Here is a 14,994-nt window from a genome sequence, read left to right on the forward strand (position 1 = left end):
TTCCTGTGAGTCTGTCTCGCATGTGGAGAGTGGAGAAGTGTGGCTCACTGGTTAGAGGAGGCAGACCTGGAAGCAGAGGTTAGCCCGGGACCAGGGTTCAATTCCCGGCTCGGCGGGGTCTTGAGTCCTAAAATGCCCATGGACTCGACAATTCTCGCTCCGGTGCCTACTCGATTCATGGGTTCACACTCTGCGACTCTGGGCAATAGCTTGCTTAATCTCCACAACGGCCCCTCGCGGCGGGATGCCTGGCTTTCACCTTGCGGATACCCTGCCGGGGTTATCTCACAGAGGAATACCAGGACGGGTTCCCTAAGCAAGCGCTTAGAAACCGCTCGGTGATTTGCGCTATATAAATTCCTGTACATTTACACATTTTTACATGTGAGGAAATCACATCAGATCAGTGAGTTTTCGGATTGGTTCACCGCGGCAACTGCCTACAACTTCTCACAACCGCTCCCAACATTCCACCCTGCACACATGTACTCAGCAGCGACCATCTGCGCCTCATAAAGGAAGAAGTACAAGTGCTCCTTCAGAGAGTGCCTCCACATCATCACGGAAAAGGCTTGTACTCCTTTACGTCATTATTCCCAAAAAGTCAGCTTCCTGAGGCCTATTCTGACCCTTTGGCCTCTAAACCAGTACATCCTGTTGGAGTATTTCTGTAGAACAGCCCTGTAGGTTGTCATCCCTCTACTTCAACATGACGATTACATGACGGCGCTCAAGGGCTCCTGCCTTTAAATACCCATCTATACTATTAACCTGTTGTACCTTCACTTCTTAGCAAACGGACATTTCTACCAATTCAAAATATTTATTTTTGCGTCACCACAGCTCTATGGGAATTCTTGATGTGTCTAGCAGTCATGGCTGCACACCTGCTAAGGGGAGCACTAATGTCTTCGCTGACCATGAGGATTGGATGATCAAGAGTGGTGGTAGGCAACAATGCCTATCCCACACACAAGAATCAATGTGCCTGCTCCACAGCCTAAGATAAAAGCTTCCAAGTCCCAATTTCCACTCCTCCAGATCCAGCCTTTCCTTGGATCAGCCTGGAACGCAGTTACAGTGAAAGCCTTTCCCAGCGAAGCAGAAATATTGACATTTCAGCAACTGATGCTTCTTTTACAGCCCAGTCGTCAACTTACAGTCAGAACCGTGATGGCTACATGCATTTCGATTGTACCCCATTACACGGTCCGAATGCATCCCCCTACAGGAGTGCCTTGCAGTGTCATAGTCACAGGATGACGGTCACTGGGAAGATTTATTCTGGTGAAAGCCAACTCTCACCACTCTCTGCATTAGTGGAAGAGCAGCAACCTGTTGCAGGGCAGGCGACCATTACTACGACTCGGATGGGCATCTCGACCTCTTTGTCCAGAGTATATGGCCCCTCTCAATGCCAGGCAAACCACATCAGCTACATTGAGCTGCTAGCCGTACACCTATCCCTCAAAGCCTTCCTCTGGGGATTCGAGGGAAGGTAGTACTCATCAAGACAGTCAGCAGGACTGCCAGGAATTGCTGACAGAAACAGGGCAGCAAACACTCCGCACAGCTTTCAGTAGTAGTGCAATGAGATCTGGCACTGAGTGATTTGCCACCACATACACCTCTTAGTGGAACATCTTCCTGCTTTGGACAATAGCTGACCTGCTCAGCAGGATGCATCAGCATATCCATGGGTGGGAAGTCCACCCATCCCCAAATCCTACACAAATACTTCCACTGTTGGGGCACACCGCAAGTTGACCTGTTCACCACCCTGAGAACGCAAAATGCCTAAACTTGGCTTCCACATACCCACGCCTACTGTCCATGGGCAATGCACTGTGGCTGAATACGCTTTGCTTCCTCTCCCACTTTTCCTGTACATGATGAGGAAAGTGATACAAACTTTCCTGATTCTCCTGCTGGCTCCTACCTCGGCCAGGCAACCCTGGTCCACCATGCCCCTTGATATATCCTCCAGCACCTCTGCCGAGAATATCCCCCAATCAGGCAAGACCGCTGCACTTCGAGACGAGAGCAGATCAGACACCTAGGTCCCAAACATCTCAGCATAGCAATCTGGCACCTGAGGTCTTAGAGTTTAGCTATCCCAACCTCTTCCAGGAATGCATGCCCATTCTGCCGTAAGCATGTAGGCTTACTTTATGGGCATGATACACTTGAAATTGGAAAACGTTTATCATAGTAGCATCTCCAAACACCTAGCCCCCTTAACGTCTAGGGCATTAACAGCTATATGTTTCACTTCCAAAGTCATTCTCTCCTCACCTCAATATGTGTGCACCTAGCTGCTATTGCATCCTAGGATTCCAGTTATCAAGGCTTTCATTGAGAGTGTAGAAAGTCATACCTGCCAGAGTACCTATGAAACCCGTATGGTACCTTAATGGGGTCCTAACAAGCTCCTGGAGCACCCTTTGAGCCTTTACACTCATGCTTCCTGCTGCTCCTGTCATAGAAGGTGGCCTTCCTTATGGCCATTACATCCATCAGGTGCATAAGCGAACTGCAGACACTCATCCTACAAGAACCTTTCATTCAGGCTCACCAAGACAGGTTTGTCCTCCGGGCCAGTCCTAAATTCCTCCCCAAGGTGGTGTCTCCCTTTCACCTTAATTATATCCTAAAGCTCCCAGTCTTTATTCCACACCCAGACTCTTCAGCAGAAAGAGGCTTAGACACGTTAGATGTCAAAAAAGCTCTTATGTATTAAATCAATAGGACAAAGCCCTTCCGAACATCTGCCCAGCTTTTGTAGCGTTGCAAAGCCTTACAAGGACCCCCCTGTTTTTAAAGCCTGTATAATAGGATGAATAGCCAAGTGTATCCAGACTTGCTACCACAAAGCTAGGATAGTCGTACCTGTGCCGTATCTGACACATTCCACCTGTAATCAAGGATCTACCCTGGCTTTCTGAGGGAAAATACCGTTATCCAAAGATTATGGTTCGCCAGACCGTATAGAGGGCTTTGTTTCAGTCATCTGCATCAGCCAGTCTTTAGCCACCGCTTTACGAGGGTACAGCTTTACAGTCTGTGCAGAGCAAGTGTATCTATAGCCACACATGCTGCAAACTGAAAATGTTACCCTGAAAGCATCTGTTTATAGCGTGCAGTGCTGTTGAGTCACTTGAGCTTCTCTTCTCAGAAGCTTTTGCTAATTGCAGGTATCATCCTTTGTCATCTTGAAACTTCACAATACGCATGGTGCACCATGCTACTCTCCGTCAGCACCCCATACACATTCTCACCCACTGTGCCATGAAATCTGACATGGTGGCGGAGCCCATGTTTACTGGCCACTAAGGAGGAGTCATAGCACTACAAACAGATATTTACATGGTAAGCAACATTTACCTGTCCTCCTTATGCATACAAATCGTTAGGCACATGCAGTTGTTGCCGGGTCTGGTGGCTCAGTGGACTAATGCATCCACTGCAGGGGTCTGTGTTTGTCCTCATGGTCACAGTTTCTAATCCCGGCAGTTCCACTCAGCCTTTCATCCATCTAAGGTCGATAAAATGAGTACCACTGAGTTGTTTAACAATAAACATCTGTTAATCAGTGCCAAGAGACCTATGGGTGAACATGCGCTTTATTAATACAAGTTATGTTATAAGTTGTTCTATCTCTCCTTCCACTTTTATATGTAAAGAGCAGCTTTTTGCATCCTCAGTTAAACATACAAGAAATGTCTGTTTTCCTTCAATATAATGTTGGTAATATGCTCTTGAGGTAATGATATAAACATTACCCAATGATCTTGTCATCCTAGTGGACAATACTAAACAGTATTTTTATTTTTTGCAAAAGGTTTGTCTATTTGATTAATCGCTGTCAGTACTATCAACTCCTATTTCACCCGGTGTCAGTGCAGGGTTTGGTAGTTGCTAAGAAGCACTGCTGCTGGGTCTGCTTGTGTGATTTCACGTGTGCACATCAATGTACTGTATGATGTTTGATGCTTTATTTTGACATCTGTTCATTTGTTTGTTTTATTTAATCCATTGCATTGTTTTCACCCTATTCACTGGTGATGTCATCTCTTCCCATTGTCCATGTGTTCCTGTTGCCCTCCCTGCATTGTGTGTTGCATTTGCTCCAGCCGTCATCTCCCTCTGTTGGTCAGGTTTGTTCTAACAAGCACATCAACATTGCTCGATTGCTTTTGCTCTTCCATTCTTGGTTGTTCTGGACGCTGTCAATTTCTGGCTGCATAGCTTGCTGCTACTTTCCCAGCTGCCATCTTTCCACTGTTTGCGCTCTACCAATCATGGGGAACAGGGTCTTAACACCTTACAACCTGAATGGTGATTTTATGTTTATGTTTCTTCCTTTGGGTTGATGCAGACACACACCTGCATTTTCTGGTTTTTCCCACCTGGGCTAAGTTGGAATGTCGCACAGCAGGGTTTACAACTGCAGTTAAAGTATGTGTGTGTAATCAGCTTAAAAAAGATAAGGTGTAATAACATTTACTAAGAGGTGCTTCGGAATGTAGAAGAACCTTACTTCAGTTTCAGTAAGTGCATGTGCTTCGTAGACAGAGTGATGCTGGGTTTGGTTACAAGGTTCTTTTGTAGATGTCTTTCTGCTCATTGGGCCACTCCTCAGAATGTGATTACTATGCAAGCTAAGTATGTAATGTTAAAACTCTCCATGCACCACCAGTGTTGCTCTCGCAGGGACAGGAGGACCAATCAATTGGTTAGCAAAGTGGTCCAAGTGTCAACAAAAAGATGGTTTGTGGGTCAGATGATGACCTCTCTCCTGGAAGATGCAAACATGTATCCCTTTTTTGAGCTCTTCATCACAAGGCCCCACCTTACAAGGGGCTAGGGCTGAGTAAGTGAGCTTTACATTCTATGAAGACCATGCTGCCTTGGTCCTGGGGATTTTATGCTGTGCAAGAAAAACATAGAAAGCTGCGGTCGACATACTCCATATGTAATGGTGCTAACCCATGACATGCTGTTGAGAAAAGGCTGATTGTGAGAAGGGTAACCCAATCGACCCTTGTAGGCTTGGGCAATGTTCAAAACAAAGAAAGGTTGTCTACATGGGATTTATTTAATCACTATTTTTAACACTACTTGTTGAGATCTTAATCTGTGAGATTGTCAAACATGAACTATCTCGTATGTGTCCACAGGACAACAGTTACAAATCTGTTAAAGCAAAAGTAACACACGGAAGGACTTAATTTTTGTAGAAAATATATATTCTGTATTTAATTACTAGATTGCAAATTCATTAAAAATGGCTACATAAAATCTTCATGCAAGTGCAAAAAGTTATGAAAGAATGTATAAATAAATTCAACAACACAATTCATAACAAAACGACCACTCCTATTGATCCGGTGAGAGCTACTAGTGAACATAGATCATTTTAGCTCTTTGAGATGTAGATTTCTTTGGAGGGGGTGTGAGAAAAGGCAGCATTTCTAAGCAGTAGGAATTCCCGCACGAGCCTCTGTACCACCTATCAGACACAAATTCTATCTGTAGCATTCTCAACAAGCTGGAGTCCTTGGTTTGCCATGCTCCATCTTTTGAGACAGAAGAAGGTGGATTGAGGATATTAACATGTGCAAGTGTGGTTTATCTAGGTGTGGTGCAAGGTCACATAAAATGGCAATAATGACGTGAGGCTTCTGGGTTTACTGTAGCCTGATATGTGAATATAGGATTTTACTTAAGAATTCATTATCATTCCACTAGAATTGTGCATGATAATATACCTCTGTTTGGGAGTAAAGATTTAGAACACAGGTGGACAGGTGCGAATCCAAAGTCTGACCAGGGTGTTTATGAAATATTAGGCTAAAAGAACATGTGTAATCATTAGGAAAATGGTTACAAAAAATTTGCTCTGTAATCACTTAATTTTCATAAGGGACTTCAATCAGATGTGGTCACAAAAAGCAGGTGTGTGTCTTCTGATGGTATTAACAGCAGTGGCTTTATATATGCAGGTGTTATATGAAAGGACTTTGGTAAACGCTACTCTTGGGATTAGGTATACTCTAATGCACTCAACTTCCTATGGGCTCGTATTTGTTGTCATTTTACTCTTGTCTGCCTCCAAGTTATTCTTTCCTCTCTCCGGAGTCTCTTCTCTTGATTGCTGTGTTAACATGTCAATCTTTTACCCAGTATACCAGATGATCCAGTGTGTTGTGTTTCCTGTGTAGATGACACAGCTGACTGAGCGCCCTGCATGTGTGAAGAAAGATTACTCCAACTTCATGGCTTCTTTGAACCTTCGTAATCGATATGCTGGCGAGGTAAGGAGAGCAATGCTGAATGATTCGTCATTTATGTAGCTGATTTGGTGAAGCCTTTCTTTGTGTACATGTTTCAGTATGTCCTGTTGATTCCTTTTTGTTTGTACCACCTGAGAGAATTTGGGCTGTTGGCTGAAGGATTGAAACCTTACAGAAACAACAGCCACAATCCTTGTTAGAGTGTACCAGAAAATATCACTAAATTAACCTATTCTTAACCATTTGGTAGCTTGGCATGAAAGCAGATAGGCTTAACTTAGAGGCAATGTGTAAAGTATTTATGCAGTACTCAATCAGTTATAAAGTGAAAGCTCAAGAAAAATGCCATTGTAATTTAGAAAAATAGATTAAAAAATAATAAATAATTTGATACCAAAACAGCAAAAAGCCAATCAGTAGAACAGGGTAATGAAATTTTAAAGATTTTAGTGCAATCTAACGCCTAAAATATCAAAACTCCAAGCCAGGGCAATGTAAAAAAATTAATCATCCTGAATCCTTGTCCTCATTGTAGTGCCAGTGGAGTTGTCTTTTTTGTATTTTCACTTATAGGACTCATTTCTGACAGTAAGTAAAATCATTTGAAAGAGCAGCACCACCACAGCCATCTTCTACATACTTTAAATTTAGACATTCAATGTACAGAGCTTTGCGAGCAACTTGCCCAGTTTTGAGGCAGCATTCAACATCGAAATCTCCTTTAACATCGAGGCTGTAGTGTTTATTAGCATTTGACTGTCGAGGCACCATTCTGTTAGTGCTGAACCTCTGCACCAAGGCAAAAGACATGAGAGATTTCCATTACTGAAGTGTAGTGGAGAGATGCCCCAGCACCACCAGGATGTATGTCTCTTCAAGATGAACACCAGAGGACTGCTACACAGGGGGAAGAAGCTAAACAGTCCTCGGCAACAAGACTTAAAAGCTCAATCTCATACGTGTTGGTATGGCATTTACCTGTGGCTCTATGGGTAGAAGAACTACTACTGAGGCACAGACTCCGGTCAAGGCATGGTCCATTTCAGCAGCAGGTTCACAGCTCTAATACAGGTCCCAAAAACAAAATGGCACACCGGGCTGCAACGCAAACTCAGCTTGGGGTAGATACACTCCAGATACCTCAGAGTATATCCATGCCAGGATTTCCCCATTGGAAGTTGAGTCATTCCCGAATGTTTTGAATGGGCTGTGAGAATACTCAATATAGCTACTGACATTCCACAGGAAGAAATCTCAATTATTTTTTAAATATTAGGGTTAAAAGCACAGAGATGCCTATTGTTCCTCTGCATTCAAGGCATAATGCATCGCACAGTGAAAACCTTTTTCCCTTTGTCTGTGAGAATCATACTTCATAATCTTTTGTCAATTGTGCAGTATGGAAGAGATGTAATTCCTTTTTATCGCTTGTAGAAAGGACATTTTATATAATTAGGTTTGTGCCATGTTATTATTATTGGCAAATCCAAGGTCTTATAAAAGCTAAACCGATATTTGGAGAATCCAGTTCTATGAGATGACGCTAGAAAGAAAATTTAGAACTACATTAACGCTAGTTGAGATTTTACTCCAAAGTATGTGACACCGGTAAAGCAGTGACAAGAGGAGCATTCATAAGCTTTGCCCCAGCCTCCCAGATGTGGTTGTAAGTAGAATGACTTCATATAGAGAAACATATAAATTGATGTTCAAGAAATTTATAGCACAGAGTGGACATCCTTACTGGCATTTAAGGCAGCAATTAAAGCAAATCCTTTGTATTGCAATAAATAAAAATCGTCAGAGGTGCTGCTTACTTCAGGTTTATCAAAGGAGGGAAGAGGAAAACGTGTCCATTTATTTCCCCAGGTAATATTGAAGTTAATCAAGTGAAAAATGGACACTTGTAACAGATCCAGACCATTGGTTTGGAAAAGGCTATGGTACCCTCAAAAGACCCAATGTGGATAGATTTGTGCGGTATATATCGTTCCTCCGCCCCTACATTGTGGTTCGTTGGCAGTTATCATTGGGTACCATAGATGGTGTGGGTGCCTGCCTCAGCCAGAGGCTCCTCTGGTCTGGATTGCAGTGGCCAGAGAAAAAAATTTTTTGTGCAAAAAGTGATAAATAATAACTGTTAAAAATAAGGTCAGCACCTCAGAAGATTTTAATGAAATGGTGTTGATCTTATAATAAAACCAATAGGTACTTCACCTAGATCAAGTCACGGGATCCAGAAGTATGATTTTACGTGGGTGTCGACATGTTTCAGCCCCCCTTGGCTCGAGGAGTCTACGGGGCTTTCGTCAGGACAAGTAGGGACAGACAGACATAGAAATTCTACTCACACGTATTTAGTGGAGTTCAAATGCAATGGATGGTCCACAAAATGTTAGGACCCCCCTTTTTTTTGAAAGTCTCAGCCTGTAAAAAATAATACAAACAGACAGGTTGTGCAAAATTCTATACACGTATACATAGAGGTAGGCACAATAGTAAGCAATTGTTATAACTATTTAAAAAAGCATCATTGGCTAAATATTTCAAATTTAGATATTCTAAACTCTGTTTAGATTACTCAATTTCAGGAGTGACCCTTGTTAGGGTAGAGGAGAAAGCAGTTGGTAAGAAGCGGTAAAATGAGCTTGCAGTGTTTGTATGAATTTAGTGTAGTATAGATATGCGCATGCACCATCAAAGAGAAATAACCCATAGTTAGTGCGCTATATCCAGTTACAATATTTTTGGTATAGGGGCAAAAAGTGCGTGTGGTTAAAGAAGACCAAGGGCTGCTTACTTCAGGCCATATTCAGACAAAATAAATGTTTTCTATAATAAAAACCAAAGACAGGAGCCTCTCAACATTTCGGCTAAGAATTATACACTGCCTCTGTAGCCTAATTCAAATTAGTCATTCAAATTGTTTAGAACCACGCGTCTCCCAAGAGAGGCCATATGGGAATTTACAACTTAGTATTTCTATTTGTAAAACATGTAAATGAATGAAGTATCTGTTTTACACTGGTCACCTTTTTCTCCCTGGTTAGTCTTTACAATGCATCCATTGATCTTTAAAAGTTGATTATTTTACTGTTGATGCAGTGAAACCCATTTTTTTGAGTTTCAACCCATGTAGCTGTTGAATCCTTGAAGCATTCTAATTTCCGAATCTAATGATAATGCCCCCCTAGGCTCAACACCACTTCCAAATACATTTCCATTTTGAAAAGGGTGTTACATAGTGCAACCTCAATGTAGATACCAAAATTAATGAAATCATTGTGTACTTAACCCTAAAAATTATCAATACAAAGCATATGGATCTCTGTCCACTTGTCTTTGTTCAGAGCAAGGCATTGAAGCTTGATCACCTGCACCTGAACTATCCTCATGAGAGTAGCAAGGCAGATCTGCCCCATCATATTTTTCTAATTCTTGCCTATTGTTGTCCGGTGCCTTACCTACCACCCGTACCCTTGTCTGCTGGATGGTAGGTTTGTGTTCACTTTTAACCTCCATTCCTTTGCTCAATCCTTTAACTGTTGTATGTACTGAACGGAGGTCTAGCTGTCCTTGGATTCCTTTCTCTACAAGGCTTGAGGCATCAAGAGATGTGTGCCCATTTGGGCCCGTCTGTACCTCTAATCATTCTCTTTGTTGTACGTGAATACATATCTGAATTTGTACTCATCCGTGTGTAAACTTAGTTCTGGCCACTTCGAATCCTTGTCCATTAATATAATGAGAGTTCTGCTTTATGTTTTGCAGGTAGCAGGAATGATCCATTTCTCTAATGCCATGTGCAAGACATCTGACCTGACCAAGTTTATGATCAAGCATCTTAATGAAGCATTGGAACCAGCAAATCCCGAGGTTTACACCCAGGCCATGTTCAAACTCACAGCAATGCTAATCAGCAGCAAAGGTCAGTCGAATATACCACATGTCAAGACTTCATTTGTGAGATTTGTTTGGCAGTAAATGGGGTTTCAATAACATTTGCAGGTAATAGACCCACAGATATCCTGCCATTCCAGATGTCTGAGCACTCTGTGATTTAAGCCTATTCATACTTAGCAACATCTTCTGAAGGTCAAATAAAGTAACACTTTATAGTATCATGAGTAGACGTTTACATTAAATAGCTGTGAAGTCACAGATACTAGACAGTGAATGGTTAAATGGTGTTTTGTGTGTAACTCTGGTACGTGACTGAATATATTTCTGCGCCGAGATGCATGAGTACTCTGTTATTGTTTTTCAGAGTGCGATCCCCAACTCCTTCATCATCTCTGCTGGGGACCATTGCGCATGTTCACAGAACATGGCATGGAAACTGCTGTCGCCTGCTGGGAGTGGTTGCTAGCTGCTAAGAATGGGATTGAAGTTCCGGTAAGGAGACACCATTCTGTTTGTACTTTCAAAAACAAGTGTACTGAGGAGAGGAGTGTTTATAGACTGTCGTGTGATGAAGGACCATTTTGTAAGATCTTCCAAATGGAAGTTATTTTAACTCCTTGGCTGCCATATTACCTGATGACGTATTAATGTATGTATACATCACGATAAGAGTTCATAACTTTTTGACCTATATATATTTATTCTAGAGCAGCCAAGCCCCTGCCAATGACGCCCTTTTGTCCACCTCCAATGGGGGATAAACTTCTCTTCGGCCTGCTGGTTTGGAGCAGGAGGGTAGGAGATTTTACCTGTGCCGGATCCTTTCTGGGCATTGGCACAATCCCAAATGAGGCATCCCGGAGTTCACTTCCAAGCCACTTAATTAATATGTGTGTGACATCACACATATCTGATAGGCCTGGGAGGGATTCTCTAGAGCCTCCCAGGTCCACCCATAGATTAATCTAGTTGACTTGGCTATGGGTGTGGCTATCGAGGGGGCCTAGTGCAGCTGTTACCATCCTCTGCTCATATCCATCCATTCCCACTCGCTCGAGGGACTTTTTCTTTTGGTGGGAGGGAGGAAGGTGACAGAGACGTTGGGAGGAGCAGCCCAGCTCCTCTCACTTTCCCTCCTACCACTCCGTATGTTGGAAGAAACAAACCAGGAGGTGGTGATTGGCAGAGGATGAACTAGGATTGTTCCTAGTTCCTCCCCTTCTAGTTCCCACTACACTATTAAGTGTAATACAGCTTCTTTGTTTCCCAGTCCTTCTCTGTACTAGAAAAAAATCCTAACATATAAACGTTTACACACGTCTGAATCCCAGCGAGTAGCTCAGACTGTTTTTGAATATTTTCTTAGCCTTCGACAAAATCAAAAGCACACTTGGCTTCTTGCTAAGGTGCCAACAGACACCAACACAAAACCCTGTGCTCAGCGAGGAGTGTAGATGCTGTTTGAATTTTTTCTTACCCTCAGAAAACTTTAAGACTGCACACGGCTCCTTGCTTGGGCATAGATACACACCTGCACCTGTGCAAGGATCCTGGTCACTGTTTGCATTTTTCTTTGCTTTAGAAAAATTACAAACAGCACCCAGAGGCTTGCTGCAGCACAGAAACAAATGGCTGAGCCTAAGGTAATTCACCACCTAGGAAAACCTACCAGCCCAGACATTTGTGAATACTAGGCAATTAGAGAAGCACTTGGTGCTGGTGCTTGTGTCAATGTCAACGGTTTTTCATACCCACAGATCAGACATTAAGTAGAAAAAAGGATTTTGTCACAGTGCTGTGACAGAAAGTTCTGGAATGTTTTGGGAACAGTAAATCTTCGACAAGCCAGTGTTCCCATACGTCTGCCAATAAAAACAATACCTTATGTGTGGGTGGGCCTGTTGTAGCTGACAGGAACAGGCCCATAATGTGACTGTGTGAAGTCAGTATGGTGTTGATATTATCTTCACCTGGTCACAACTGTGGCCTGTTTTTGTCCTGTGCAATAGGTCCACCGTCAAATTTGGGGTACCGTCCTTATCGGGAGAAGTGTGGGAATGACTGTTGCCTGAGGTTCTGGAATTTTCAATCACCAAAAACTACACCCGGGTTATTAACACCTGTGGGCTTCCTGAACCCATAGAAAACTTCCACGCTCTGGGGACCCAGAGCATCAAAGTAGGGGATCAAGCCTTGGCAAGAATGTTTTCCTGCATGAGGGAATTGCCATATTTTGTGAAAACATTTCTGAAGATCTGACAAACATCATGTTTTACCTGGCCAGCCAATCAGATTGATTTGGACTGTCTCTCAGTAATAGAAGTGTAGGATGTGTAGACTTTACAAATATTCTTGTAACAGGTTCCCATATAGCCCAAATGTGATATATGTAACCAAAAGATAGATACCCTAAACCAGGATTTTGCTTGCAGCTGCTTTCCAAATTTCCAAACTGCATTATGCCCATTTTGTTCTTTCGCTGTAAACACCAGGAACCCATAGAAACCTCATTCATGTCTGGTACCCATGCAAACAGGACATACAAAAAATAATTAACGCTGGGGATCAGGTCTTGGCAGGATTATATTTCTGTACAATCGTGAATAAGGGGAAATACATTTTGGAAATAATTGCTGAACATTTGATAAACCTCAGGTTCCGTGTTCTAGTGGCCAGCCAGCAGTGCAAGAGACATCTGTCTGGCACCAATAGATTTATAAGATCATTCAGAATTATAAAATGTCTACATTTTATTCTTTCCACATGACCCTGAGTGTGAGATCTGTCATCACTTGAACAGTGAACCATAAATAGTGATTTTGCACCAATTTCATGATCTGAGCTAGTATTACATAATGATTGAGCAGGCTACATTTCCAAGGCAATGCCACACTTGTTTAGTATTGCTGGACTCCAAACATTCAGGGAAACATTTTCCTCATTAGCTTTCCAGTATTTATGCTTGCCCATTTGAGGATTGTAACAATATATTGAGAAAATTGTTAAAGCCACCTTCCTTTCCCCTAGCGAACAATCACAGAGCTCAAGAGATTATAGGTGATGGCCCAGTCAAGGCTGAGTCTTCTCTGATGACCTGCATGGCGCCTGACTTACCCCTAGCGAACAATCACAGAGCTCAAGAGATTATAGGTGATGACCCAGTCAAGTCTGAGTTGGCTCTGATGACCTGCAGGGTGCCTGAAATAGACCACATTCTGTTTTAGGCAAGATGAGAGCAGAGTTGGAAGAAAGTGAAGCCGGGCAAAAGCCTTTAATGACCACTGTAGATAGGGGAAATGTTGCCTAATACTCGGGTGAAGGACAAAAGTAACACTGATCCAAAAGCAGAGTAATAACTGCAGAACATGTGGAGTCCAACACTGCACGGAATCAGAAACAGATCTTGTCTGACGGGGCTGTAAAGAAAACATAAGAGTGTGGTTCTGCGAGAGATAGCTTGTGTAGTTAACAACAGCCAGTGTCAGCTGGGGACATGAATAGGCAAACACAATGTAGTAAAGCAGAGATGGCCTTGGATCACCAGTTATGAGAGAGCAGAGAGATGGACAGCTTAGGACAAGTAGGCAGCAACAGCCTATCAAAGAAAGCTTGTGCCAAACAGACACTGGGTAGTGTTGAACTTGTCCCTTTTCACTGAAATGTTTCGCTTTTTGCTTCCCCTAATTCCAGATGTCCCCCCTTGTACTGTAATTGTATAGGCCCTGTGAGGTTAAAATGCCCTGGGTTATATTAAAACCCATGCTAGATGCAGGTGCTTGACTACCCTCAACATGGCTGCCACTGACCCCTGCTACTGCAGTGTGGTCTTGTTAAGGCGCATTCTAGTTGCCAGAAGCTGTCAAGGACTCCCAACAATGTTGCCATTCCAGCCTGCCAGCCTGCCCATAGCCAGAATGGTACAACCTCCTAGAAGCTCCTGGAACCTTCCAGAATAGGGGAGGCACCAACTGCCACTGCCAACTACCAACTGACACTATATAAGGAAAGGGAGGGAAACTTTCTAGTCAGTTGGGGCATCACTGACCTGGGGAACCCACACAGGAGTTTTAGGCGGGAGGGCCTAGTGAAGAACCTTTGCTACTGGGAGTGACAGGATTTAGGTGCTGCCTCTTAAGCTGGGTGAGGTGTCCCAAGCTAGCCCCCTGATCTGGCCCAGTGGTAGGGAACCCCAGGGTCCACCTGCAGTGACTGAGGAGAAACTCTTCAAGCTTTCAACTCAAACTCCCCCCCCCCGCCTCTCCTCAGCAACTTCAAGAAACAACCACCTAAGGGCACAGAACCATCCAAGCGCCAAGAGAACTGCTTTTCTGTGACCAGAGTCTGCTGGGGGATCGACCAGGTACTGGACTGTGCTGCCCTGCGCACCCCCTGCCTGCAGTGGGCCCTTCTTGCCTCACTTGTCTCCCCCCATGACTGAACTGTTTGCCTACCCTCCTGCCAGCACTGTCTGCTGTTTATTTGGCCACGCGCTGTATACTGTGGCCCTGCACAGCGCCGAGAAGCATCCCCCCCCCCAAAGCGCTGGGCTACCCTGCACCAAGCACTCTCCTGAGCCTTCTGATCTGCCCCCCGAGCGAGTGCTGCGGTGTCTGGGCCCTGCCTTCACGAGGCGCTAGCATCCCCCCACTCACCGCCACGGCCCGGAGCCGTCTGCGCCCCCCTGAGGCATCCAGGAATCTCCACAGAGGGCGCAGGAACTCCCCCATCAGCCAGGAGAGGGCCGCCGGAAACCCTGAGAGGCCGCGCTGGGCCGGAAATTATTCTCATTCGACTG

General features: G+C 43.8%; 1 protein-coding gene across 2 annotated transcripts in view; it reads left to right on the plus strand.

Annotated features, from left to right (window-relative positions):
- The window catches only part of PI4KA (phosphatidylinositol 4-kinase alpha), a 614,454-nt gene that overhangs the window by 435,701 nt on the left and 163,759 nt on the right, over window positions 1-14,994 (plus strand). The window contains exons 30-33 of one of the 2 annotated variants that reach the window (XM_086942716.1): window positions 4,134-4,157; window positions 6,225-6,317; window positions 10,068-10,224; window positions 10,564-10,691. In XM_086942716.1, the coding sequence (XP_086798842.1) occupies window positions 4,134-4,157; window positions 6,225-6,317; window positions 10,068-10,224; window positions 10,564-10,691 (402 nt within the window). The remainder of the gene's footprint in view (window positions 1-4,133; window positions 4,158-6,224; window positions 6,318-10,067; window positions 10,225-10,563; window positions 10,692-14,994) is intronic. The other variant, XM_086942717.1, reaches the window with a different exon arrangement.

The sequence above is a fragment of the Lissotriton vulgaris genome, chromosome 11, assembly GCF_964263255.1.
Source record: "Lissotriton vulgaris chromosome 11, aLisVul1.2, whole genome shotgun sequence".
Classification (NCBI taxonomy): Eukaryota; Metazoa; Chordata; class Amphibia; order Caudata; family Salamandridae; genus Lissotriton; species Lissotriton vulgaris.